The sequence below is a fragment of the Podarcis muralis genome, chromosome 4 (genome assembly GCF_964188315.1).
Source record: "Podarcis muralis chromosome 4, rPodMur119.hap1.1, whole genome shotgun sequence".
NCBI classification, from domain to species: domain Eukaryota; kingdom Metazoa; phylum Chordata; class Lepidosauria; order Squamata; family Lacertidae; genus Podarcis; species Podarcis muralis.
The window spans coordinates 34480480-34507637 of record NC_135658.1 but is presented as its reverse complement, the minus strand read 5'-3'; the positions used below and the strand labels follow the sequence as shown (position 1 = coordinate 34507637).

Below are 27158 nucleotides of genomic sequence, written 5' to 3'. Positions count from 1 at the left end.
GTCATTAAACACTGATTTATAAGTCGTCCACAACTCACTTCCATAAAGCAGCATGGTTAACAAGGCAAGCCTGGTTGACCTTGATCTTGGTTGTTAGCATCACATTCTCCCACAGCCTTTTGGAGAGGCGAACCAATGCCATAGTTGCCTTGCCAATAAGCTTGTCCTCTCAGTGACGTCTATGCTGGCTTGGTCACATCCGCAGAATGGAAGATGGCAGGATCCCCAAGGACGTGCTCCACAGGGAGCTGGCTTCAGGCACTAGGCCGGTTAGCAGATCAACTCTGTTACGTCTGCAAATGTGACATGAAGGGTGGCAACATTAACCATGCCCTGTGTGAATCCCCTGCAGACAACCACAGTGCCTAGAGAAAGACAGGTTGTGTATCTACAGCAGTGGCAGCGGTTCTCAACTTGTGGGTCCCCAGATGTTGTTGGACTACAACTCCCAGCATCCCTGAGCTCTGGCTTTGCTAGCTAGGGGTTGTATGGGATGGGAGTTGTAGTCCAACAACATCTGGGGGCCCACAGGTTGAGAAAGGCTGAACTAGAGGGAGAGTAACTACTGGGAGGAGCACAAAGAGAAGCAACACAATGGTGCGCCTATAGTAGCATAACCAGAAGCCTTCATCTACCCCACTTGCAACAAAACATATCTCTCCTGTATCAGTCTCTACAGCCACAGGAGGCACTGTGACTCTGCAACTGTTTTGACTTTACCAGCTAAGGTGCACTCTTCCACTGTCTCCTGAGACCGACAGATGCCAACAACAACATGATTTATACAACGTAAAAATAAGGACCTAGTGCATTCATTGGCCAGACTACTAAATAGTGAGAGCAAATTTAGTTCTTAGTGCTCAGTTGGGTATCATTCTGACTGCGTTTATATCTTGCAAGAGCTAGAGGTTTGTTGTTAAATGAAAACTAAAAATTCAGACAAGGTGCGTTTGAATTTCCTCCAGGGAGTCAGGTCCTCCTGTGGCTACAGGGCTGCATAAAAAGCAGATATTCAACAGATGCAACCCCCATGTCTCCATAAGGGGAAGACTGCACCAATTGAAGTTGTGCCTGCAACACAGCCTTTAAAGGCATGGGAGCCTGTCTACCACTTTTTTTAAAAAACAAAACAAAACCCTGTGCATCTTTTGGGTAGACACAACGATTCTGTCGAAAACATTGCACCTGTGGGTTACATACACTCCCGGGATATTTCAAAACTACACAGCAGGTAGAAAATGAACGGTCATCACTTTAAGCATGTCACTTTCTGTTTAATTTCTGCTTTCTCTGAGGCTTTGGAGAGGGCAGAAACTCCGCACCCACCAACCCGGTGTAACCCCTGCGAAGAAAACAAACGAGCCTCTCATCCTTGTTTAGTCTCTTTTGCCCTTTGCATGGGATTTGGGGGAAAGGGGGCGCAACTATTTCAAGCGCCTCGTCGACAAAGGGCCTCCTTACTTGAGTTTCCCCACGGATTCACATGCATTTGCCCCGCACATGGGAGACGGCACCGACTTCAACCAAGAACCGGAAATGTTACTAGCGAAAGACTGCAGCCTCTTTGCAAAGCACATGTGATGAACCCGGAAGCGGAAACAGGGTTCTTTCTGTTTCCGGTGGCGGCTGTTTGGGGGAGGGGAGAAAAAAAGCAACAATAGACCCCGCTACTAATTCCTCCGACGGCTCCTTTTCGGGGCTTTCCTCCTGGAAGGGTGTCCGGAAGTCGCTCCCTCTCCCGCTTCGCCCTCTCTATGCTACTTCCATCGCCGCCAACATGATGCCCGTATTCAAGAGCAGCCGGAGAGACTTCACTTTCGGGCCGTGGAAGCTGACGGCCGCTCGGACCCACATCATCAAGTCGTCGGAGGCCGAGAGGTGCGAGGCGGGGGGCGGGGATGCTAGGGAACACTGTCGCCAGAGCCTTCGCTTCTGGGTCGGCCGAGCCCTTCAGGTTGCAGCGGGCCAATTCGGATGGCCGGCGGCTTTTATTGATGGGATTTCAATGAAAACAAGCCCGGAAATCTCCCTGGGCGACTGAAACGTAAAGTGACCCCCCCCCCCCGACCGACAGCCTTTTCCATTTTCCTAAAAATCCCACCTGAGCCCAAGTGTGCAGAAAGCAAATGCTTTGCAGGAGGGCGGGGATGCTTTTAAGGTTTCTGAACCGGCATGCTGTTTTAAGTGATCAAGTTACAAGTGGTACCTCGGGTTACATACGCTTCAGGTTACAGACTCCGCTAACCCAGAAATAGTGCTTCAGGTTAAGAACTTTGCTTCAGGATGAGAACAGAAATCATGCTCCGGCGGTGCAGCAGCAGCAGGAGGCCCCATTAGCTAAAGTGGTGCTTCAGGTTAAGAACAGTTTCAGGTTAAGAACGGACCTCCGGAATGAATTAAGTACTTAACCCGAGGTACCACTGTGTAAGGTTTCTGCCAGACGACTAAGTCCTCTGATCAATCAGATCATATACACCTCACCAGTTATTTGTAAGTGATATGTTTGTAGTTTACTTTCTTGCTTTCTATGGGCTGCTTCACGTGCTGCTACGTTTGTGGCAAATCCTCTTGTTAAATGCTAACGTTGTTCTGACAAGTGTATTTGTGGTGCCCATGTGCTGTGAAGGTATTGTGGTAAATTGCGACCTCCAGTGAATTAACCTCTTGCGGTCTAGCTGGGGACTTATGAGACAGACCAAAAATGAAAGGAACATACATGTTTGGGGAAGCTTAGACTCTCCAGAGCTAATTTCATCTTAAATAAGCACAGCTGATTCAGTGTTACTATATTTGGAATTAGATGTGGCATATTGTAATATTCTTCAGAACAAATTATGTCTCTGTTTTAAATTATGTGGTTAGTGTGAAATAATTCCAAAGTGACATACCTTTTTTGTTTCCATGCAGATTAGCTGAAGAACTACACATTCCTTGTGTTCCAGAAATGATGTTTGGAGACAATGTCTTAAGAATTCAACATGAATCTCTCTTTGGAATAGAGTTCAATGCAACTGATGCCTTAAGATGTGTAAATAGCACTCAAGGCATGGTTAAAGTTGCCTGTGCAGAGGAGTGGCAAGAAAGCAGGTAATAAGATATAAGATTAATCTAATCTAATATGACAAATTAATACGTTCAGCTACTTTGGAGCAATATCTTAGATTTTTACTTTTTATGTCACCCACTTGAGATGTAACCTGGATAAATGCTTAATGCTTGTCACTTTCTCCCTTAACATAAATAACATATTATTGTACATTTTCTCTTTCCCTCGACTCACGGTTTTTGAGATCGTGATGTAAGGGAACCACCCACTAACAGTGTCTCATATGCTTATTACTTCTTGTGTCCACAACTTTAGTTATGATGAAATAGTTTTCTGACATTTCTGCTTGCTAATACAGATGTGCTAGCCAACAACTTTGAGCAAAAACTTGAGCAAAAAAATTTATATGATTTCTGATCTAGAATAAACAAAACTGATATTGTACAGCTAATAATTTTATGTCAATCTTCAGCATCTCTAGGAATTTGCAAATATACAGGCGACATTTCCATAGCCTCTATAAAAAACTGGGTCTATCTGTAAAGATCCTTTGGTTCTGAATCTGACATTCTACATAGTTGTGTATCTTTTTCCTTAAGGTCTGAGCCTGAGCACACAAAAGAAGTTGTTAAACCATATGACTGGACCTATACAACAGATTACAAAGGAACTCTTCTAGGTGATACATTAAGGTTAAAGGTACGTTCTTAAATCTGCTCTTAACGGCTGCAAACTTTGTAGTACTAAGCAGTTAAACAATGTCTGACGAGCATTTTTTAAAAAACCCATAACTTTTAAATTATTTTGCCTCTTCCAGGTTTCTCCCACAACAGAACATATAGATACAGAGAAACTAAAAGCCAGGGAACAGATTATGTTCTTTGAGGAAATACTTCTGTTTGAAGATGAACTTCATGATCATGGAGTTTCAAGCCTGAGTGTAAAAATAGTGAGTTCGGTCACTTTGTACATGTTATATCTTACAGTAGGAAATGTCTTTAGAGTTTGACTGAAGGAAAAAACGAAAAGGTGTAGTGCCCAAACTTACATTTCTTTCTCTGTGTTATATTGTAAATTGCTTAAAAGCTTATTTTGACATTAAGCAATATAATAAAAAATAACCAGTAATGATAGGCTGGATGCAGTTTCCACCCCAACTTTTGCTTTGCTTAAGACTTTGAGACAGGAAGGATCTGGCTTATGAGGTTCCATTAAAAGGACAAGATAATTATCTTGTAAAGGCTATTCAGATTCAATTGAAGTTCTGTACTGATATTAACTTGATACTAACTTGTAGTTGGCACTTTATTATTTTTGTGCAATCTGAGATGCTGTCTGAAGATTTAAATCTGAGTTTCTGATAATAATTACTTTGTAACAATGTATATTTTGTAACACTAAAGTTGTGATTGGTATGCATGTTGTTGTTTTTTTGTAAGACTTTGTTTAAAACTGAGTACAGGTCAGACATTTTAGTTAAGCTTTACTCTTGCATAATATTTACCATTTTAGAGGATAAATATCCACAAGAAAGTATTTTAGTTGAACGGTGGAAAAAGAGCTACACAATGAAGTTTTTATTAGGACAAACGCCGGCTCTCTCGACCTTTAGAGCGAGATGAGTGCCGCAACCCCAGAGTCGTCTGCGACTGGACCTAACGGTCAGGGGTACCTTTACCTTTTAAGAGCAAAATATTGTAGATGTGTGCAAGTGCAAATTATTTTTCCTGTTTTTCACAGAGGGTAATGCCTTCAAGCTTCTTTGTGCTCTTGAGGTTTTTCCTGCGAGTTGATGGTGTGCTTATCAGAATGAATGATACAAGGCTTTATCATGAGGTAAGGAAATCCTAATATGCTTATTTTGTTCTGAAGACCATAAAATGGTTAATATTTAGAAATGAAACGCCATATGCTGTGATTTGTATGTTTGTTATTATTATTTATATTGTCTAGCCAAAGCCATTACAAAAGATATATAAATATATATAGAGAGAGAGAGCGCTCTTTAGCGATATCATGATAGGTGCAGGAAGATGGCTTCCTGTTTCTTAGGAATTGTCAATCTAGTTTGAGTAGGTTCCTGGAGTCTTAAGAAGACTAAGTACAGACTTCTCTGCACATGATTTTTGTCCCCTTAGAACTGTGCACCCTTAGTAGATTTATGCAAGGGCATTGGGGGGGGGGCAGTTGCCCTGGAGTAAACATAATCTCTGGTTTCCTAGCTTTCTTTTTTTAAAAAGAGTAAGTTCCTAGCATTTGTAAATCTTGTGATATGAAGCAAAATGTACAGTCCCGTTTTTTTTGGGGGGGGGGGAACTAGCTTGCTCTCTCCGCCTTCAGTGTTCTCCCTCCCCCCCCTAAAAATCCTGCAGGTGCCTATGGATTCATAGTCATAAGTACTGATATGGACTCTTGTAGAAGAAATGCCTTTAAACTAAACTATTCAGGTTCATTTTTAACACATACTGCTTTCCATACCCATCCTAAGGCAGTTGACAACCTTAAAAGACGATTCAGTAAACAAAAATTCAAAATGAATAAACAAAAATACACATTGCAATAAATGCAAATTAATATACAAATTAACATTTGTCAAGTCTAGATGTCAAGTTCAACTGTCAAGTTTCATTCATGCAATGGAACAGTATCTGTTAAGCTAGACAAAATAATTCTGTCACTCACAAATGATATGGAAAGATTGCTTAGGTATAATTTCAAATTAGTCTTGCTAAGATTCCACACAACCTGGGTAATATTCATTATTTCAAGGATATTGTTGGTGAAAAACACAATTGGTACATTCCTTGTTCAGGTTTGTAGATTGGATGATGTCAGAAACTCATCTTCATTGAAAACAATAGCAATTTAAGGTCTGATGCAACAGATTTCTATTTTAGTTTAGTCTAAATGGTAATGGGAAAAGCATGTTCTCACATCCAAGCCATCTGCATTGTCAACTTACATTTAATTTCTGTGTATTCACATGTATTGAAAGTAAATCTGGGAATCTGATGTGAGATGTGGTAGTGCCCCCAGTTCCAGTCACCACACAGAGGCAACTTAAGCTCCAAAATAGTTTACTGCTATGGAAGATAAAGCTTCAGTAATACAGTTTTGGACGTTGATATATACATACAGCTTGTAGGCTTTGCAGATACAGATCTATACAAATACAAAATATTTCTGTTGTTCCAGCAATACAAGATGCAATACAGACTCTGAGTCAAGTACAGACTCACTGACTGACAAATGAACTGATATACCTTGAGCACCTATATAGTTGGCACTGGGCAGTTGCCATAGCAACTGGTTTGGCTGACACTGCACCTGTTGGCTTATCTCATACAAGGAGTGATTTGTGCCCATGACGGGAATTAACCTCTTCCCCATGACCAGTCCTTCCAACATGTCTGTCTGTAGAATCTTACATTATTTTATGCAGTTACATTTCAGCTGTTTTCTTTCTTACTAGGCTGATAAACACTACATGTTACGGGAATACACCTCGAGGGAAAGCAAAATATCAAGCTTAAAGGTATTAACATTTTAAGCATGAGCGTCTTTCTCTTGTCAGTGTTGGTAACTTCTTGATGCAAATTGCTTTTTGATAGGGCACTGGCATATGCTACCTTTCATGAGCATCTACAAGGTTTTATTACCAGGGAAATTAAATTTAAAAATTATTTTGTGTAGTAAGACCTTTTTCATTAATAGTTGTTTTTTACTGAGCTTTAGTCTCCAGGGTAATGCACTTTTTCACTACCTGGACATTTTTCTCAAGCTGCCCATTTATGGGGGAGAGACTCGCTTTGAAGCAGAAATTTGTTAGTGTTAACATGTGTAAAGGTTATATAAACAGTATGAATAACTAATTCTAATTTAAGTTCAACAGTGCCCCTTTTAAGTCTCTATAGATAGGTTTTCTCTTTGGCTGGGCTCTGCATAATTCTTTCTCTTTTGGTTTTAAGCATGTTCCTCCACCCCTTTTCACGGATCCTAATGAAGTTGCTCAGTATTTACCTGTCAAGGAGAACATATGTGAGAAGCTGGAGTTCCCCGAGAATTTGCATCCTGAATCTGAAGCAGCACCAGAAGGCATTTAAGCGGGATCTCCGTAATTTTGTGGACTTGAAACAGACCTTGTTCTGGAGACCATGTAATGCCTCGGTCGTTGTCACTGAAGATTTATCTACTTGCTAGATACAGATCTATTTGGATGTCTGACTAAAATTTCTGTAGCTGTGGATGGGCAGGAGCAGGGAGCTAATTTCAAACTTTTGCTAATGTTTTCGTTGTGTCTATTTCAAATGTGCCCTGAAACTGGTTCTGGACTGTTACCTGACATTGGAGAATAAACCCGCAAATCACCAGTAATTCTTTTGAAGCATACAGCATTTCAAGAAAGTTTAGTGGGTTTAGGAAAAAAATCAAGACTCATTCATAAGCTCGAACAGCTACGAAGAACTTTGTTTTAACATAGTCTTTGTTATACAAGGGCCTTGTTTCATAACATTCATAGGACTAAGCACATTGGTAAGTTTTTGGATCTCAGTGGATGGTATTACTCTTTTAATCAGTTGCATGGTGTCTGTCTTTAAATAAGAAATACACGAGAAACACTATTTGGCCTTGTTCACATGCAACATTAAACCGTAGTTTAAAATAAACTGGTTTTGCATAAATGAGTTCTCCCTGGCTTCTGTCTGTGGCACACAGAGGAGGAAACAAGCCTTGGTTGGACATGCTGGAACATGTGACCCTCTGCTTGTTATTTGATTCTTGCCAAACCATGAGTGGTAAACGAAGAAGAAACCTTGGCTTCCACTTATGGTTGGTGTAGCTTAGTCAGAAGTGGTGGGTGATTTCATGGGTGAAATAACGACGTGTAAAGTATGGTTTAATTTGGTATGCGAACTAGGCTGATGCCTTCTAAGTGAAACTAAGGGCAGCACTGAGTGTTGTATACTGCTCATGGAGCAAGATTTTACTTTCCTACCCAAGTATACCTCCAAAATCTCACCCTCTGGAGCAAACTGAGGATGCTAGAGGGGCTACAACGAGGAGAAGGGGAATGTGAAGTCCTGTTGTGTGAGCAAAAGTCTGTTCCACTCTCACAGACATCATTAAGTGCAACACAATGACCGTTTCATAGATCTTGGAAAAGCAATTTAACAAAAGTTTGGAGGCAAAGTGGAACTCGGTTTGCAAATTGGGGCTTTCTTTGCTCCTTGCCCTACATTCCGCCAAAAGCAACTCCTGAGGACTGAGGGTCCCTCAAAATGCAGTGGAACAGAGGAATTGGAAAAAAATGGACAGGGCTTCTAATGTGCATGCAGAAGTCCCATTTCCATTTGTGCAAGATACCTTTGTATCCAAGCCAAAGAGTTGCATAATCAGTTTGGTCCAGTAGTGTTTCAAGGTAGGTTGCTTTCTAACAGTTTTGATGGAGTTGGTTCTTAAGCAAGCTAGGCATTTTTAATAGGGAGTAATCGTTGAAATGGATTGCACAGTACCATATTCTTGGTGAATGTTACCTCCCATTAAAAAATAATAATCCTGGGAGTTAATATTGATTACATTGCCAGAATATGTAAATTCATGAGATTCCTTTATATGGTGTCAGTAATTTACTTCACAGTAGTCTACTTCAAATATGTTTAACTTGTAATTTTAAGTTATCACTATTTTAACTTAAAACAATTACAAAGATATTCATATTTGTGTTCTGAGAGTACTCTGCTACCAAGCCCTTTTCCTGCCTTTCTAATGAGCTATATATTTTGGATGAAAACCTGTGTTTCATGTGTTTTGTTCTGGTCCTGTTGTTTTTTTCTAATAAGAGAAGAGATTATTTGTACTGCTTGCAGGAGATGAGGGAAGTGTGTTGTGTGTTTTCCCACCCCTCCAAAGGAAAACTTAAGTTGGGATTCCCACCCCTCCAATGGCAGTGGAAGTTTAGAGATATCCTGCTAATAGCATATGCATGTCTGCTGCCATTGACAGTATTTCTTCGGTTTCACATGACGGTGAAGAGTCTGAGCAACTGTTTCAGGCTTGCTTGTTTTTCTGTGCCACCAATTCATTTTTCAGTGGTGAGCAAGAATTTCTTTTTCTATTCTACATTTCCCCACTTCTAAAACCTATCTGCTTTGGAGTTTCAAAGCAGTCAAATGCTATGCATGTTTAATAGGAGTTCCCTTGAACATTGTAGGACTTATTTCTGAGTAAACACGCATAGGATCGGAATGCTGAGTTTTAAAGGTGGATCCCAAAGGATCAATGGTAAAAAGGTCACCACTGAACATACATGCATATGGAAGACCTTGACTTCATGCAAATCACTCAGTGATGCAGTTTGCACTGCAAAGCGATTCTTCTAAAGAATTGAGTATGTATAACCTGTAAATAGCATGCATGTGTCGACACCACAATTTATGCAGATGGTCAGCTGATTCTGTAATTCTTAGGAATCTCTTAGTTGCTCATACTAACTGTTAATTTTGTTGTGGCTACCTTTCTCTTCTTTCATTATTACCAGTCATATAATAAACAGAACAAAGATGATGATTGCTTGACCTGGGGAAGGAACCCAGGTGAAAATAGATACAGAAAGTTGAAGGACAAAGGAAGGACAAGCAAGTCTCTTGTGCTAAAGATACTCTCAGTATCTTTAGCACAAGTCTATTGAAATGGAGGGAAATTGCCCTTTCATTTCAGTGGGATTTGTTCAGAAGCAGTTTTAAGATTTTCACACACAAAGGCCTCTCATATTGTCCTTTAGTCAGCCAAATAAGTGATGGTTTGTACTATAATCAGCTGTTGCTAAATAAAAATGTACGCCACCTTTTAATCTCTCAACTTTCAGTTGTCTTTACTGTGAGAAAGAAATATTTTCCTTAAGTAGCCTGGAAATAACATTAGATTGATCTAAAGCTCTGTTGTAGGAAGGGGGAACTGGTTCAGCTGTTCAATTGGACTCCAGTTCCCATCAGCCCTAGCCAGTGTGGCCAAGGATCAGGGCTGGTGGGAGTCCTGATAGCAACATCTTTAGGGTCACAGGTTCACTACCACCTCCCTTATAGTGTCCATAAATTCTACAAGTGGGATTGTATTCTGTTAACTACCTCGATGGCCAGTGTGGACGCTATTACAAGATCACATGTGGAAGGGAATGTATTGACAGTTTATATGCCTGAGTTAAAACTGAGATACTACTTAAACACCCTGTTTCTTCCCCCCATGTGTTATTTTGCATACTATACCCTAGTGCTGTACATCTAGAAGACAGAAGATGGCACTGTCAACCTTCAGTGAAAGGAGCAGCTGAGCAGCTGTGGATCTTTACATATAGTCACATCTTGTTTAGCATTAGGAAATGCATATTGGCATCTAACATGAACATTTTAAAATGAATAATTGCAGAATTAGGTTTGCAGCCAGTGTTGCCATTTCACCCTTCAGTCCCATGCTGTGGTCCAGACAAAAATCATGAGAATTGCTATTTATGTATGTTAAGAAAGCTTTCAGTGGGGCAACAGTTAAAACATGTTAATGATGGGTAGTGTGTATATGCTACAACCACATTTACACACTGGCCCAAACTATTGACACTTTTTGGTAATTGGGTTTTAAGTAACAAAAATCTGTCTGGGGAAAATACTCTGAAAAAGATCTTCTATCCCATAGATTTAAATTTCATTTTTTAAAAAGCAATGCTAGGACTGCACCTGATCACCATGAGTTGTGAATCTGGGTTCCATCTCCCCCTCAGCCTGCTTAGCCCAGCTTAAGCTGCTATTTCCCAGTCAGTATGCAAAACAGGAATACGTACTAATCAATGTGCCCTGCCAGTTATTTATGAAGACACAACATCTTCAAACCAGGAGAGGTCTGGAGGGTGGCAACACAAGAACTGGCCTTTTCTGCTGTGGCTCTCGTTTTATGGGATGCTATCCTCAGGAAGGTGCCTTCATTACATATCTTTATGCCCAGTCAAAAGCATTTCGACATATCTTTGGCTGATTAACATTCTAAGGCCTTTTAAATGTGTTTGTGGAAAGGGAGGTCACTGGTTTTTGTTTCATGTATTTCGTGTTGTGAACCGCCCTGAGATCTTCGCGTGAGGGGCGGTATACAAATTTAGCAAATAACAGCCATCACCATAGAGAAGAAGGAAAGGGGGGCGGGGGAAAGCTCTGGGGAAAAAACACCGGCGCAACCCGCCTATTACTGGACATAAACTCGGATGCCACAAAGAGGATCGGAGGCGTAGTCGAAAGAGCTCTGCAGCGCGCAGGTGCGAGGAAGCACCCCCCCGACTACATATCCCAGGATGCACTGCTCCAGGCGTTGAGGGAAAGCTAGGCGAGCCTCGGCCTTCCTCGATTGCTGGGAGTTGTAGTCTCCGAAGAGCTTGGGCGGCGAAGTGGAGGCAGCCGCGTCGGGAAGTGGAGCTCGCGAGGGGCGACAAGTGTCATGGACAAGCTGAAGCGGGTTCTCAACGGGAAGGACGCCGAGGAGCCGGGGCCACTGGCGGAGGTAAACCCCGGGGGGGGGGGAGTGTGGGGTGAAGGAGGCTCTTTCCTTGGCTTTGTCGCCCGGTCCGCCTCAGCAATTCCTGCCCCAGTTCCTTCTCCGCACCCCTAAGGCGCTTAGCCCCCCCTCACCAATTTCAGGGGAGCAGCTGAGGCCGTCGTTGTTGCTTGGCCTTTTTTGGCCCCTTCCATTCCTCTCCTCCCCGCACCTTTCCTCAACTACCTGCTATTTCTCCCCCCCCCCCATGAAGGAAGGTCGCCTATAACCTTCCCCCGTCCCAGGGGGGCTTTCTGAGCTTTCAACTGCGCCGTGAGAGACCCTTCCTAGCGCCCAGCTCTCTCCCCCCTCTCTTGGCCAAAGGTGCGTGTTGATGCTTCTCGTTTAATTGCTGCCTTCCTGCCCGCCCAGGTGTTTGGGATCTGACGTCACAAGCTCCAGGAAAAAAACCCCAGGATCCAAGCTCTCATCCTGTGCACAGTGTACACGCTCAGTACTGCTCAAAGCTCTCTTCGCCCCACCAAGGGAAAAAAATGCTGCCTCCCCTTTTGGTACTTAACTGTTGCTGAACTGGACTCGAACCCACACCTTGCTTGTAATTCAGCAGGTGCTGAATAGGTGCACAGAGTTCACCCAGGTTAGGGCGGTTCTAGAGAAATTAATTTGGGGTTTATGCATCCGACCAAAGAGTCGTAAATTGGTTTCGCCGGTTTGTCTTTCAACAGATCACTTGGCGTATTACAAAAAGCTTAAATGCATTTCTTTTGATATAATGAAGGAAGAGTGAAAAATACAGGACAGACTGAATGGCTGTTTATCATGACAGCTATATATTTACTCTAGTATCACACCCAGCATGCCTCTGAATACCAGTTGCCGGAGAGCATGAGCTGAAGAGTGCTAGTGTGTTAATATTGCACAGCTGGTTGGTCACTGTGAGAACATGATCCTAGGCTACGGAAGGGCATTTCTTGTACTGTATTCTTTTGTGCTCAAGGGACGAAGGCCAAAGGGAAGCTGTGTCATAATTGTTTACATACTAACGGCACCCTGGGTAGAACTTGCAAAACGTAAGGAGATGGAAAGCAAAACACCACTGTCTCATGGTGTATCTTTGTGATTGCTTGGTATGTTCTAAAACCTAGCTTGCAAGCTTTAGTTGACCAATTAATGCAGATTAAATCAATACTGATAGGTGAAGTCCATAAGTAAAACCTGTTTTGGTTTTGCTGTGTAACTGTGATAGGGGGCTAGAAAGAAAACACTATGGACAGCATTTTCTTCCAACAAAGGTGCTGTTTCTTGCATAAATGGAAGGGCATTCTGCTAGTACAAAGTCAGCTCTGAATGCAACCCTTGGCACCAGCTGGTTCCCCAAAGTAATTCAACACAATAAATGTAGGTTTAATTGGGGGGGGGGGGGCTTTTAGAATGGTGGGATGAGTGGTGAAAAATTATTGGATCCTCTGTGGTTCTTATCCTTGCCGCTACTTGTGCTGTTTACTCTAGCTTGGCAGATGTAGCATGATATTCTATTCCCAGTTTAACAGGACTAATCTTGCTGTAGGGAGATAGGCCTGCTCCTTCTGTGCTCTGTTTGTTTGGTAAACAGCTTGATGAATACTTAATTACCAATTTTTTTTTTTGGCCGGTGTTAGAGCATATCAAGAGAAAGGGAATCTTTTAAAATCCAAAGTGACTTTAAATGTAATGTAAATGGTTAGAAAGGTGGGATAGTTGTACTGCATTTCATTTTATTTTTAAAGGGCATTGCATAAGTGCTTCAGGAGATCAGTAATACAAAGTTCACAATATGAGGCTTATCATGTTTGTTTGTGGAGAGAGTTGTCATTATCACTAGTGATATACCTATGACACTTGCACAACCACAGTATTGTGCTGTAGTTTCAGCAGCAAGGAATTCACCTCTGAAAGGGGATTCTGAATGCCATTGTTAATAAACACATTTGGGCTGGGAAAACACAACATCCCTGAGGGAAACCAGCAAACTTGAAGTTTGCATCTGGAAGTATCTAAGTTAACATTGATGTAGTCTGGCTGCTAAGAGACTTTGCTCCATATCAGGTAGTCCTGGGTTTTCATCTCTGCTCTGCCATGAACTCACCAAGTGGCCTTAGGCAAGCCGGTTGCTCAGCCTCAGCCCTCATTTCCGTTTGCAATCTGATGGATAATAACACTCATGTAACTTACAGGGTTTTTGTAAGGATTGCAACTAGATAATTGAAGCTCTTTGAACACTTGAAAATGCTCTAGACATGTTGGGTATGATAATCTTGATTTATGTCCCAGGATGATCTTTGTTTAAATTTAGTTTGCTTTTTCCATCAATTTATTATCAAAATACAAGAATTTTGAACAAAACAATTTGTTGCAAAATATATGAATAAATTCAAATACAACAAAATATTTTGGAAACATAGGATCAGTTCCATTCTACTTTTTTTTGTTTCCATGTTTTAGCTGCTTGGATTTCAGACAACTGCATATTAATTGACTGGTGTTATATAGATTAAAAAAACTAAATTGTTTTGCTATTCTTGGATTTTATAACAATGACTAAAATGATCCAAATCTGGTTTTATTACAGGAATGCCCTTGCTTACAAAATATATATACTCCGATAGCTGATAGAAACTTAATAGTATTTTCAAAACTATATTATGTCATAAGAAGGAATTAGTAGAGTAGAATCAGACATAATACAACTATATGAATACATTTGTTATAAAAGTTGGATTCTTTTCTAGTATTTTTTTAAACGGAATCCTCTTTGGATAAACTTGGCACGAAACATTGACTATGCGAAACAGTTGAAATGGAATCAATACACTCTTTGTTTTTAATATTAGAATAGGAATAATGCTAATGGCCAGGGAAATGTATCTGCTTTCTGTGAACATGTGAAAGGAATACGCTCAAAGTTGCCTTGAGTGATGATTAATAGAAGCTGTTGTCGAAGAAGAAGAAAATTGAATATTGCCTTATATTAACATTGAGGAAGTGATATCTGTTCATAGAACAGATAGGACGAGGCACTTTTCACAAAGATGTTAGAAGCATGTTTGTGAAGTTTCCTCGTGTAGTGAAGCTGCTGGAAGGAAATGAAAGCAACTGGCTGTATATTGCCTTTTTAAAACCTTGACACTACAATTTTAATAAGACTCTCTTTTTAAAAAATATATTTCCAGGTGATTGATGCATCTTCCTTAAGCTGGAGTACAAGACTGAAAGGCTTTATAGCTTGTTTTGCTATTGGCGTTCTGTGTTCCATTCTGGTAAGAGCTTTCCTTCCCCACCTCATCAGCTTTTGTTGGATAAAGTTTGGATTTCTTGAATAATATCTCCCACAGTGCAAGGCAAACCCCCGCCCCCCCCAGCTGCTCAGTATTGCACTCAGCTCCATCATTGCTGAAGGAATATAAAAGTTTTGACTCCATGAAGAGTAATCACGGTGACTGATCTATCCCCTTATATTTTCACATCAGTTGAGATAGTGCAATCTTTTACATGCTTGCTGTGGAAAAAGCCCTACTGTAGATTAGGGTTTACTCCAATGTAAATGTTCACGGGTGACACCAATTTTGTGCAGGCGTACTTCCTCTTCTTTCTCCTGCAGCCCCTATGAGTTGTCCAAATTTTCTCTGGAGGGTTGAAGGACCTTCTGAGGAGGATTTTAGGGATGCAAAAGAGGAAGAAATGCAAAGGGAAGTCCTACAAGTTGTACAAGCAGAAATCCATTCTGCATGATTAGATGCCACCTTGTAAATTTTGCAACCTAAATGTAATTTGATCAAACTGCGGGAGGCAGTGGAGGACAGAAGTGCCTGGCGTGCTCTGGCGTGCTCTGGTCCATGGGGTCACGAAGAGTCGGACACGACTAAACGACTAAACAACAAATGTAATTTGTTTTGGAATATTGGTTGCAAGTTTTCTGCAGTGTCATGAGAAGCCTGTTGCTCAGAGAGAAAATACAACCCAAACCATCATAAATTCTAAGACTGGAAAGACTAATAACAATAATCTCTCTAATATCCTTTGCGTAAATTTGACTGGTGTTTGATGCTTTAGGGATACTTTCAAGCAACCAACAATAAGCCAGTGATTTGTTCTTTTTCATTCATAGTTGGGATATCAAATCCTTCTTGATGGGCAAGTCATAAACTTGGATTCAGTCATTGCCCTGGCTAACACACCTAACCTTCATGATAGTGGGTACATGCAACCTGCAGTTCTTGTTTTCCCAGTGTGGTGAGCCTGGCTTACTTACGTGTTCAGAATGCCAAGGAAAAGACTGATTGAATGCTGATTCAGTTGATTGTCTTGCTCCCCACTATTGCAGGATACTAAAAACATACACAAAACAGTTATACACACACACACACACACACACACACACACAGAGAGAGAGAGAGAGAGAGAGAGAGAGAGAGATATAGATGTGCATATATAAGCGTGTATGCGCAGTTTAAAACAACAGCACATACATCTGATCAATACAAAGCCACTACAGAAACCAACTTGGGATCACGTTGCATGACTCCCAGCTGGATGAAATCTAAATTTGAAATATTATTGCTTTTAGATGAAATATTAAGAGGATTTTTCATGAAAGTAAAATAATAGTAACATATGCTATTTTTAAAATAGGCTTTGACAAAAGAAAACTTAAGGCAACACATTTTATGTGATAATGAATGAGAACAACCAAAATACTTATTTTCTCCACAGATAATTGTTTTTACAGACTTCTTTTCCTTACAGTGACGGTGTATGTTCCTTCTTTTGTCTGTCTTTCCAGGGTACTTGTCTGCTATGGGTTCCCAGGAAAGGGCTAATCTTGTTTGCAGTATTTTACACACTGGGGAATATCGCGTCTCTTGGAAGGTAATCTTAGTAGGTTTGTTCAGAATATCAAATAGGTGAATGAACTAAGCAGCTCATTCTTGAAATATATAATCTTTCTCCTTTTTCCATTTTACCATCAAAATATTTTACAAACAAAATATTTTGATTGTATCCCTCTCAACTCTTATTCCCAGTCTCATGTTTATGTTTGGGGATCAGAGAAACAATTTAACTCTGTTGGCATGGCTTCCGTATTGTTTTTATTACTATATGATTTTACTACTTGTTTTCCAATAGAGTGTTCCCTAATTTTCTCTAATGAGTTATACTATGTGATTATAGTACCTTTGAGGCTAAAGTATGGTCTGTTTATGATTCCTACAATACAGTAATGGTAGCAGTTTAAGCTTGTATAATGTGCATTTGCGTGTTTTGCTCTTAGCAGATGGGTTAAATAATTTTTTCTTATAGCACTGTCTTTCTTATGGGACCGATGAATCAGTTGAAAAGAATGTTTGAACCCACTCGTTTGATAGCTACAGCTGTTATGCTTGTAAGTAACAAAACTTTTCTGTTTTAACTTGCATTTGAATTGAGAGGGCTATCGGTGTTAATCCTCTTTTTAAGGGAATTTGCTTAATTTTAAAATACTAGCAAATGTAGCAAATAAAAGTACCTTGTGGTAAAATATCAGTAGTTGGTATTTCCTAAATAGTCAGAAAACAAGTGATGCAAAACAAAGGGGCAGTATTTCTGGCATGTGTTTATTGTAAAATAATAATAAAAAAATTGTAAGTACAAGTCTCATAAACCGAAGGAGCAGTTAAGGGAGGTGTGGGGAGCCTCAGGCCCTCTCTATCTGGCCCTCACAAGCCTTCCTAGGCTACCCTCCCCCCAAATTGCATTCCAGATGTTTCCATCTTGAACTCTGGTAATGCCTCATTACCTGGCTAGATGATAGTGTGTGACTGTGTGTCGAAACTAGTCTATTGTAGAAAGCTAACATTTACATTCAATGTTCCATTCATTTTGCCTCTGGCCTCACACACCACAGCCAGGTGGCCCTCAAAATGTTTCCCAAATTGGAATGCGGCCCTTCGATTGAAGAAGGTTCCCTATGGTTTGTTAACTGTGCTAGGATTGTTCTGTTGGTACTTCTTAATATAGCTTACGTTGTAATGGGCATGTGGGCTTTTTGTAGCCCTTAATTATGTGCATTTATAGGAAGGGTAATAAACAAATAAATGATTTGTATTCCCGTATGTCCCCAGCATCTTGTACCTGGAGGGCTATTGTGTCTGTGCATATAATGATCCCATTTAGCTGTCATGGCAAATGTGTATCTCTAGACTGCTTCTTCGAAATTTGACTGATGTTTCTTAGTTACAACTGCTACTATGTTTGAGATAGGGGCTTTGTCTTTTTTTTATTTGTGCTGGGATAAGATGCTGGAAATAGTTTGACAAATATATTGGACATATTCTTAGGGCTTTTATTGATCTCTGATTCATTGCAACTATATAGTGTGGGGGTGTGCTTATCAGTACATAACCTGCTAATTAAGTGGAGTATGAGTATTTAATTAGGAAGTTCTGTACCAATTAGGACACCCCAACTTGATACACTTGGGGTGTCCTTATTGGTAAAAGCCAGGTCCTTTTGTCATGAGGTAGGGGCAAAAGTGTTGCCATAATTCCCTGGAAAATCCAAAATACATAGGTCACTCATCTATTGCTGATCCTTGGGTTACTTTAAATTAGCTATAGTGTACTTCAGTACTATTGGGTCAGATGTTCAGACTGACAATGCAATCCTATTGATGTCTGCTCAAAAGTAAGTTTCACTTCAGTTCAGTGGGACTTACTGTTGCTAATAATTAACTCAGTATAAGGCCTTCCAATATTTGTGTTCTCCAGGTGACTGATAAACATAAAAAGATAAAATACAGTATGATAAAATAACAATAGCATAAAACATGCAGTCTGACAATTTCTAGCACAGAGATGAATTAAACCAGACGATTAAAAAGAAGAAAAATATTCCCACTTAAGTATGCTTAGGATTGCAGCCTGGCACTGTAGTCCAGTGCTAAAAAAACAAAAAAAACCCTGTTCATCTTCAGTTACAGTTTTAATGTTTTGCTTATTTTAAGATTGTGTCTCCTCTCTTTTAGTTATGCCTCATATTAACTCTTTGCGCAGCTTTTTGGGTAAGTACTTGAATCTCCAATGTAACTATGCATATAAATTTAATGACATTTTCTTTGCTTGATTTATGATGATTTCTTCCTCTTTCAGTGGCACAATAAGGGACTTGCCCTCATCTTCTGCGTTTTGCAGTTCTTCGCCTTAGCATGGTAAGTAATGACCCCCCCCCCCCCTTTATGTCTTTTGGATTGTGAGCCTACAGGCAGGGACTGTCTTCATTTAATATGTGTGTGTGTGTGTATGTGTGTGTGTGTATATAAAATATTTTAAAATTATACTGGTCTATCACCCCAACATTGTGAAGGCAGCCTGAGCTGTTGGGGAGCACACTAACTGAATGGAGATTTCAGAGCTGGCCCTTGCAGGAATCCACCTCAGAGCCTGGATGGGTCACCTGAGTGGGAGGAGGGTAACAGCAGAGGAAGGCTCCACCTTCCTGCTGGGGGGTGGTGGCTTCTTCTCCCTCCTTGTCTTTCTCCCTGGCACTGTGGTAGGCTTCTTTGGCAGGTCTAATGAAACAGAGGCATGGTGAGGTTGTCCTGAGCAGAAATTGAGGCAGGCAGGGGGAAATGTGGTCCTGGGGAGGGGAAAACTGGAATAAAGAGGGGTGGGGGATGCTGAGCACACTGAGTAGAACTGGCTATCCCCTAGTTTTAATATTATGTACAGTGCTTTGAAAATTTTAGGTGCTTTAGGGATCGATATTATTATTATTATTATTATTATATATTAATAGCAATAGGTTATATTATGTTATATATGTATAACAGGAGAGGTTTCTTTCCTCACCCTCTCTGTCACATATCTTTATAAAAAGACTGCAATAATGGAGCCCAATGTCCATAAATACACCGCCTCCTAAAATTTTCTCAACCAATTGCCGTTGGGGATTCCATTTGGACAGGAAGTTTCTTATGAAAGTCTAGCTACCTTAAAGTAAGAGTCACCAAGGCCCGGCTGAACTATTGTCAACTTCTGTTGATCTTCCACATTTGGCCACTTTCCTCTTTCACAAGTGGTCTACATGTGAGCAGATGTTGCAAACAATGACAAAATGAGCTCATGTTCCACCTTTCTCCTGGAAGGAGACTCTGCTTCATGTGGAAAGGGTGGGAGAGGTGATGGAAACTGATCCTGACATGGATAGTTGGAAAACTAAACTGGAAAGCAAATGCTAGTTTTAATTTGTCAGTCACTTACCAAGCCACAATATGTGGTAGACTACCCTTGGCTTGGGCCATGTGTTATGCAGACTTGCCATTGACACACTGTGGGAGTGAGTGTGTGTGTGTGTGTGTGTGTGTGTGTGTGTGTGTGTGTATACTCCTGTTCTTTCTAATACACGTGTTTGTCTTCTCTCTCTTCTAGGTACAGCATTTCCTACATACCATATGCAAGGTAATCTTGACCTCCATTTGCTTCAGGAGCTACCTAGGTCATAAAACATAAAAGGGGAATTTCTTCTGTGATATGGATGGCTGGAAAAATCGATCTCCCTTTAATGCATTCTTCTCTGTATTCTCGAGATTACTTGCTATGTGGAATGATTGAATAGAGGAGGTGAAATATTTCACTTGTAGGGTTGATAATAGCGCTGCGTGATTGAAAATATAGAAAGCTCAGCACTCTTGTGAAATGTGTTTTATGATTAATAAATCCCAAACAAATATTTATCACTTAGATTGTTTATATAGTGCCATTACTGTACTTGAGAAAGTACAAGAGGGTAGGCTCCTGCCCTGAGGGCTTAAAATATATAAATTGATAAAAAGAGACAACAGAGGAAATGGAGGCAGGAGCAAATAAGGAAAGAATGTGAGGTTATTTCAGATACATACTTCACTTTGGTTACAGTAAAGCCTAGAGCAAAGTTTTCATGGAAAATGTTGGTCTTGTGGGAACAGAGAGTGGCAGCATTATATATTTTTGTTTGTGGCAAAACTACCCATAGATCTATGTTGAAAGTCTTTGTAACAATTTGCAGACAGGTAGCTATGTTAGTTTATTGCAATAAAAAACAAAGTCTGGTGGTGCTTTAAGATTTAAGGTTTTTTATTATGGCATATGCTTCATCAGATGAAATGTGATCCTCACTTGTACATAGGCTTGGATGCCACAGAATTGTTGCTGAGTCCCTGCAGGCCACCCCAAAACCTGTATACAGTGGTACCTTGGTTCTCAAACTTAATCCATTCTGGGAGTCCGTTCGACTCCTAAAACTGTTCGAAAACCAAGGTGCGGCTTCCGATTGGCTGCAGGACCTTCCTGCAGCCAATTGGAAGCTGCATCGGACATTCAGCTTCCGAAAAACGTTTGCAAACTGGAACACTTGCTTCCAGGTTTGCGGCGTTCGGGAGCTGATTTGTTTGACAACTAAGCCGTTTGGGAACCAAGGTACCACTGTATTGGCAGATAGCGCCATATACAGTTACTGGGTTAACCACCACTGCTGAAAAGGGAAAAGATTAATGTAGAAGGTAGGGTTAAATGGCAGTGGAATGTAAAAGGTAAAAATGCATTATGCGACAGTTGAATTAGAGTTGTGTATGCAAATTGACCCTTCAAAGCAGCAGTGATTGGTGATAACAAAAAACACCTTAGCATTGTTGAGTGAAGTAGCCATATAATTAGAGCAGAACATTTGCAAAATGAGCATGGTGACCTTTCATACCTATAGTGGGACAGAAAACCATTGTCTCTATTGAGACTCAGATTAATAGAATTGAACTGCTTGAGAAGTTGCAGTTCGGTAGAGAGGATGGCTTCTGTCCCACTACAGGTCTTTCTTAATTTACCCAGCAGTGCTAAGATGATTCTGTTTGTCAAAAATCACTGCTGCTGTGAAGGGTCATTGCTTATACATTTTAAATATTTGTGCGGCTTATTCAAATACTTAAGGGGACAGTGTATTTGTTTTTATTTTTGCAGGGATGCTGTGAAGAAGTGTGTCACTGTGTGTATCACATAACAGAGACTCAAACGACTTGGTAAGTATTGGCGGGAAATATTGTGGTAAAATAGTTATATCCCCAGCTCCTTCTTTTTAATGCAGTAATCTCTGACTATACACTTAAGTAGCATACCTAAACATTGCTAGCTTTTTATTTTATTTGAAAATGTGTATTTAAATCTAGATTTTCAAGATAGCTTACAAAAGAGAACCATAAAACAAATATAAACTGTCCTGTACACTGAGGACTCAACTACATTTGTAAAGCGTTTTATATGCATTATAACACTGTGACACCAGATGGCGCTGTGGAAGCCCATTTTTCACCAGCAGGATTTCCCTGTATGAAATTTACAACACATTTAACTGAATCTCTTCTTTGATATGTCTAGATTCAGCCTGTTAGTACTTGAGCTCCAGTCTTAAACAGTCTAACTCATTTGAGCTTGTTTCTGGATAAAGTGAGGCAGCTTAATGATTACCTATATTTGCTGAGATGTCCCAAATTTTTGCTCTTTGCTGATGTCACACTGTAGAAAGAGAAATTAATTGTGAGATGGTCTTTTAGGTGCCCATATTGGGTTGTAGCCTATGCTGCTGTTCCACTTGTACAACTTGAGCAATGGAACTTCCCCCTTCTCTCTTCTGCAGCCCACTGTACACCTTCAAAATCTGCTCCAGAAGTTGGTGGAGTGGGGTGTGTGTGTCTTATTACCCATTGCTATGAGTAGGCATATATTTTGTCAATTTTAAAAGGCTTTTCTACATATTCGCTCCAGTCTGCAGATGTGCATAAACAGAACTCACAGTTTTGCTGGGACTGCAGATAAAGACCGGTCTGTCATGAGGAGGCATAAGCACTTCTCTCTGTGTGCAGAAGCCTCTGTATACCTATAAAGCAGGGGTCAGCAAACCTTTTCAGCAGGGAGCCGGTCCACTGTCCCTCAGACCTTGTGGGGGGGGCAGACTATATTTTGGGGGAAAATGAACAAATTCCTATGCCCCACAAATAACCCAGAGATGCGTTTTAAATAAAAGCACACTTTTTGCTCATGTAACAACACCAGGCAGGCCCCACAAATAACCCAGAGATACATTTTAAATAAAAAGACATATTCTACTCATATAAAAGCACGCTCATTCCCGGACCATCCGCAGGCTGTATTTAGAAGGCAATTGGGCTTGATCCGGCCCCCAGGCCTTAGTTTGCCTACCCATGCTATAAAGTGTCTTACTGTAATTTAACTTGTGCTTTGGGAAAGGAAAACAATATACAACCTGACTGATGTAAAGTTGTAAATGTTGTAAAGGCTTTTGACTGAGAGCTGTCATCTTTATTTCAAAATATAATTCATTGCTTTTGTGCAGGCCAGCAAGATAAGCACCATTTCCTTACACTGAAATGTGACTTTGAGGACTAGAAGGTTTGCACAGTCATCTGGCATTTGCATCTGAACACACCTTCCTAGGGGCAAGGCTATTAATTTTGCTAAGTGAACCTGTGAATCACTGGACAAAGCTACAAAGTATTCTCCCAAGGGTAATGAGTTTTGTGATAAGAAGCCCAAAGAGCAACAAAACATTCCTTTCACTCGCTTAGCTAAGCTGTTGTGTCCGTTTGGTGCAATATTGTCAACTTCAGATTTTGTTGTTTTGCTGGTGAAAATGATATTATGGTAATTGCAAAGTAGGTGGGATTTAAATTTACTAGTCACACATTCTTAATTTACAGGGTCCAAAGAACAGCTTACACACTGGCTACTGTGGCCTTATAGCAAAGAGATTGATTTTCAGAGTTCATTTCTTGGGTCCCAAAGTACTTTTTGTCTCCTGCAATCGTATAAGGGAACTTAAGAGGAGCTGCCTTCTAATTGAACAGCAAGCATGATTCCTTATTGTAATATAACCGAGACATTGATTCATTGTCCAACCAGCAACAGAAGCAGCATGAGCGAATATACTAGTGGGAATCATGAAAGCAAGCAAGTGCCCTTCCACTTCTGCAAGCAGTTTACTGCCTACTTTTTATGGTCTCTGAAGTAACGTCAAGACCTCTGCCTTAGTGCTAACATTGCCTCATGAATTATTTGCCACTCTTGCTGCTTTGGTTTTGCTAGATTCCCATCCACATCCGTCTAAAATATGACTTTGTACAGCTCTCCCAACTGTGGAGAGGAGGAACATCTCATGTTTTTCAAATTCCCTTTCCCCTATTTAATCTTGCTGTTTTGATTTCTGTTTACATTGTCTGCCTAGCTGATGATTGCTTTCAGTTGGAGGGACTTGTGTTCATGACATTCTGGCTTCCTAATAAGACATTATCATGTAATGATTGGAGCAAACACCTAGACATTGGGAATCTTTGTTGCATTCCACTTCTTGAACTGGTGCAATTAGATTTTTTTGTCTCCATTTAAGAAGGAATGAAGGGTATTCTCCCCTCCAAAGAAATACTTGTACAGTTATTCGAGGGTAATTTGTCCTTTTTTAATGCTATCCTAAAGCTTGTGTCTTAGAGCATTTTGGGAAACCTTGAAGCTGCAGGTGTTGTTTGCAAAAGAAAAGAGCCATTGAACAAATTCTTTGCTGTAGTGGCTTTTGGGACTGACCGTCTTAATCTAGTAAACCTCCTATTCTGCTTTCTCCCATCATTGGGCAGAGACTAGCACTTGTGTATCTGAGCACAGAAATTTCCTTGAACAACTCTGGAGTACCAGAATTCACCCTAATCTTGTCTAAAACTTTCTCTATAGCTTTTTCATAGGATATTATTGACTATTTATAACCTGGGTTTTTAGGAAGCTTAGTTGTACTGTGCAGCTTTGCCAAGCAAGCACATTTAGAGATTTGCAAAATTAGGTATTTATGAGGATTTTATATATTTTTTTAGATTCTAGAACTGCAGCTCTGATGTTAGTAAGCTATAAAAATGAAAGTCTGTGAAATTTCTTGGTTTGAGTAGTCCACCAATTTACAGTGCGCAAGTGGAAAATTGCAGCCTTGATTTATTAGTCATATAGGCATAGGGCGAAAAGGCACAGGGTTGCCAGTCATACCCTAAAGACAGCTATTGTTGCACAGAAGGCAGAATTTCATCTGGTGTGGCTTTTCTCATCACACCACTGCAGTAAGCTAAGGAGCCAGGTAGAATTTTCTTAAAAGTGACAGGGATCCTTCAGCATCTGGGCTTGGTAGCTCGGTACTGGAGAAATATGTGCACAGGGAAGTCATTGCTGAGAAGTGGCAGGGGACAACTCTGCCCTTCATTTCTCAGAGTTTGGAGGGTCTGGTTTTTCTGTACAGGGGAGTCATAAATCCTATTGGGTCTTTTTAAAATACCAGCTCTGATCTTCTTACCAGCTAGCTTTTTTAGGCTGGAGACAGACAGTAGGTCTGTTCCCCCTGCTCCCCAAAGTGTAGAAGGCAATGTGCACATCACAAGCTGGAACCTTTGTTTCACATTTTCCCCTGGTAAAATGGTGCTTTTGCATTCTTTAAAATTCTCAAAACTTCCTTGATTTAGAGGGTCTTCACCCCCAATTGCAGATGTTGCACAATGATAATGTAGGGTTTTTTCCGGATGTTAAATGCCATGCTAGTGTACCACTGGAACTTGCAAATATTTAAAAGAGCAGTTGAGCAGTTTTGTCAAGCTTTCCTTGCTGTAGTAATAGGCTTACTTTATGGGGAGAAAGTTCCTTTTTTCAGAAATCCATTTATTAAATTTGGATTATTAGTGCACTTGGTTTCAGTATGGAAAGGGGTAGGATCAGTAGTTGTATATTTAGCAGAATGAGACACATAAGCCCTCAGTGCTGCGTCTCTTCTAAAGCAGCTCCTCTTAAAATATTGCAATATTTAATTATGGAATGCATTTCAGATATTCGTACCAATACTTTCTAGTTGTAATTTTTCTATTTAAAATCTGTCTTTGAGTACCTTTCTAATATTGACACTGCTGCTGCATTTATATTAAAGATTTGGGTTTTTATTCAAATGTTAAAATCAATGTTATGATTTGAATATTTGTCATGATTTGAATATATATTTTTAACTAATTCAGTCCGATTTTAAGTCACTTGATAACATTGGACGTAGTTAAAAATATTCAAATCATGACATTGATTTTTATTTACTGGGATCTTTGCTAAATGTGGATTATGGTGGTAAGACATAGCTGTCACTATCTTTGTAAATTTTTATTTCCCGGGACTTTAAAATCATCTGTATACTGAATTTTAAATTTCTGCTATAGTTACCCTTTGTGTTCTGGCATAAAGCATTTTTTCACATTATGGAAATGATTTAGTTCCTTATTCTTCTTGTCCTAGATGTATATGGTCACTTTCTCAAATTAATCAGTAGCTTGTTCACACTTGTTACAACACTATTTTAGATGAACCCAGTCTTGGCCTTAACTACAAATATGTCAGTGTCATAGCTTAAGGCCTTTCAGCTACTAAATATAAGGTGGCTTCTTTATGATGTACTTTTTTGGAAAACAAAAAAGTGCCTACTTGCACCATGCAATATGACTGCATTAATGGAGACTTTTGTAATAAGGTTTTGATTTTTTAAAAAGCTTGAATGGATGTTCCATTTTGTACACTTTTCTTGTTGGCTTTTGTATTGTACCTTTTGTATATGCTGGTCTTTTTTTCTGCCTTAAGAAAAAAACTACTACTTTATACTACTCTTACTGCACTATCTCTTCTGTAATAAAGCTGGTTTCTCAACACGTGTGTACATCATTTTTCTATAAAGTTAGCACTGCAAAACATTTCAAGAAAGCTGAAATTTGATACTGAAGCTATGGAGTAGTCTTTGAACAATGGATTAGATTTTAATAGTGTTGGCCATATACCATAATGGGAACAGGAAATTGTTTACAGTCTTACCTTGTAGTCAGTTCACTTTAAGCTTGCAGCCCCAGATAAGGGATGAATGAATCTCTGGGGCATGGGTGACCAGCAAGAGTGCCCTATCAGAAGATATCAGAGATTGAGCTGGTGAATACTACTACTACTAATATAAATCAATAATTTTTATTATTAATTATACCTTGCCCATCTGGTTGGGTTTCCCCAGCCACTCTGGGTGGCTTTCAGCATATCTAAAAACATAATAAAAACATCAAGTGGTAAAAACCTCCCGATACAGGGCAACCTTCAGATGTCTTCTAAAAGTTGTGTCATTCTTTATCTCCTTGACATCTGAAAGGAGGGTGCCACTACCGAGAAGGCCCTCTGCCAGATTAGGAGGTCCTTCAGGTATTTGGGCCCAAGTTGTCCACCCCTGAATTAACATAACACATGGGCAACCACCACAGCTCTCTCAGCAAAAAAGTAACATGTTGCTGGTAACGTTTGAGCAGTCTGGCCACTGTGTTCTTCACTAATTGTGGCTCCACACCAGATACAGTACAAGGACAGCCTTGCATGTGAAAGGTTCTTAATGAACATGGAATGGAAGATAATGTTTGCTTGCTTTCTTATTATTATTTCATGAAGCTTTTACCGTTTGATGTTTGTTTGGTTGTGGGTGGTGTGTTTTTTTT

General features: G+C 40.2%; 2 protein-coding genes and 1 long non-coding RNA gene across 3 annotated transcripts; 2 read left to right on the top strand and 1 right to left on the bottom strand.

The window, feature by feature from the left end:
• LOC144327489 (uncharacterized) lies at positions 1 to 1551 on the bottom strand. Its single transcript, XR_013392551.1, has 2 exons — positions 1462 to 1551; positions 1 to 293 (listed from the first exon to the last, which is right to left on the bottom strand). It is a non-coding gene; the product is annotated as an uncharacterized LOC144327489 (long non-coding RNA).
• Positions 1552 to 1627: 76 nt separating this feature from the next.
• On the top strand, positions 1628 to 9904 carry TIPRL (TOR signaling pathway regulator). Its single transcript, XM_028726619.2, has 7 exons — positions 1628 to 1878; positions 2908 to 3087; positions 3646 to 3745; positions 3864 to 3995; positions 4787 to 4882; positions 6519 to 6581; positions 7015 to 9904. Exons 1-7 carry the CDS (start codon positions 1778 to 1780, stop codon positions 7147 to 7149), a joined length of 807 nt encoding a protein of 268 aa, XP_028582452.1. The 5' UTR covers positions 1628 to 1777; the 3' UTR covers positions 7150 to 9904.
• Positions 9905 to 11325: 1421 nt separating this feature from the next.
• On the top strand, positions 11326 to 26337 carry SFT2D2 (SFT2 domain containing 2). Its single transcript, XM_028726621.2, has 9 exons — positions 11326 to 11584; positions 14788 to 14874; positions 16398 to 16483; positions 16916 to 16997; positions 18618 to 18653; positions 18742 to 18800; positions 20020 to 20049; positions 21580 to 21638; positions 22970 to 26337. Exons 1-8 carry the CDS (start codon positions 11522 to 11524, stop codon positions 21617 to 21619), a joined length of 483 nt encoding a protein of 160 aa, XP_028582454.2. The 5' UTR covers positions 11326 to 11521; the 3' UTR covers positions 21620 to 21638; positions 22970 to 26337.
• The last annotated feature ends 821 nt before the right edge of the window (positions 26338 to 27158 follow it).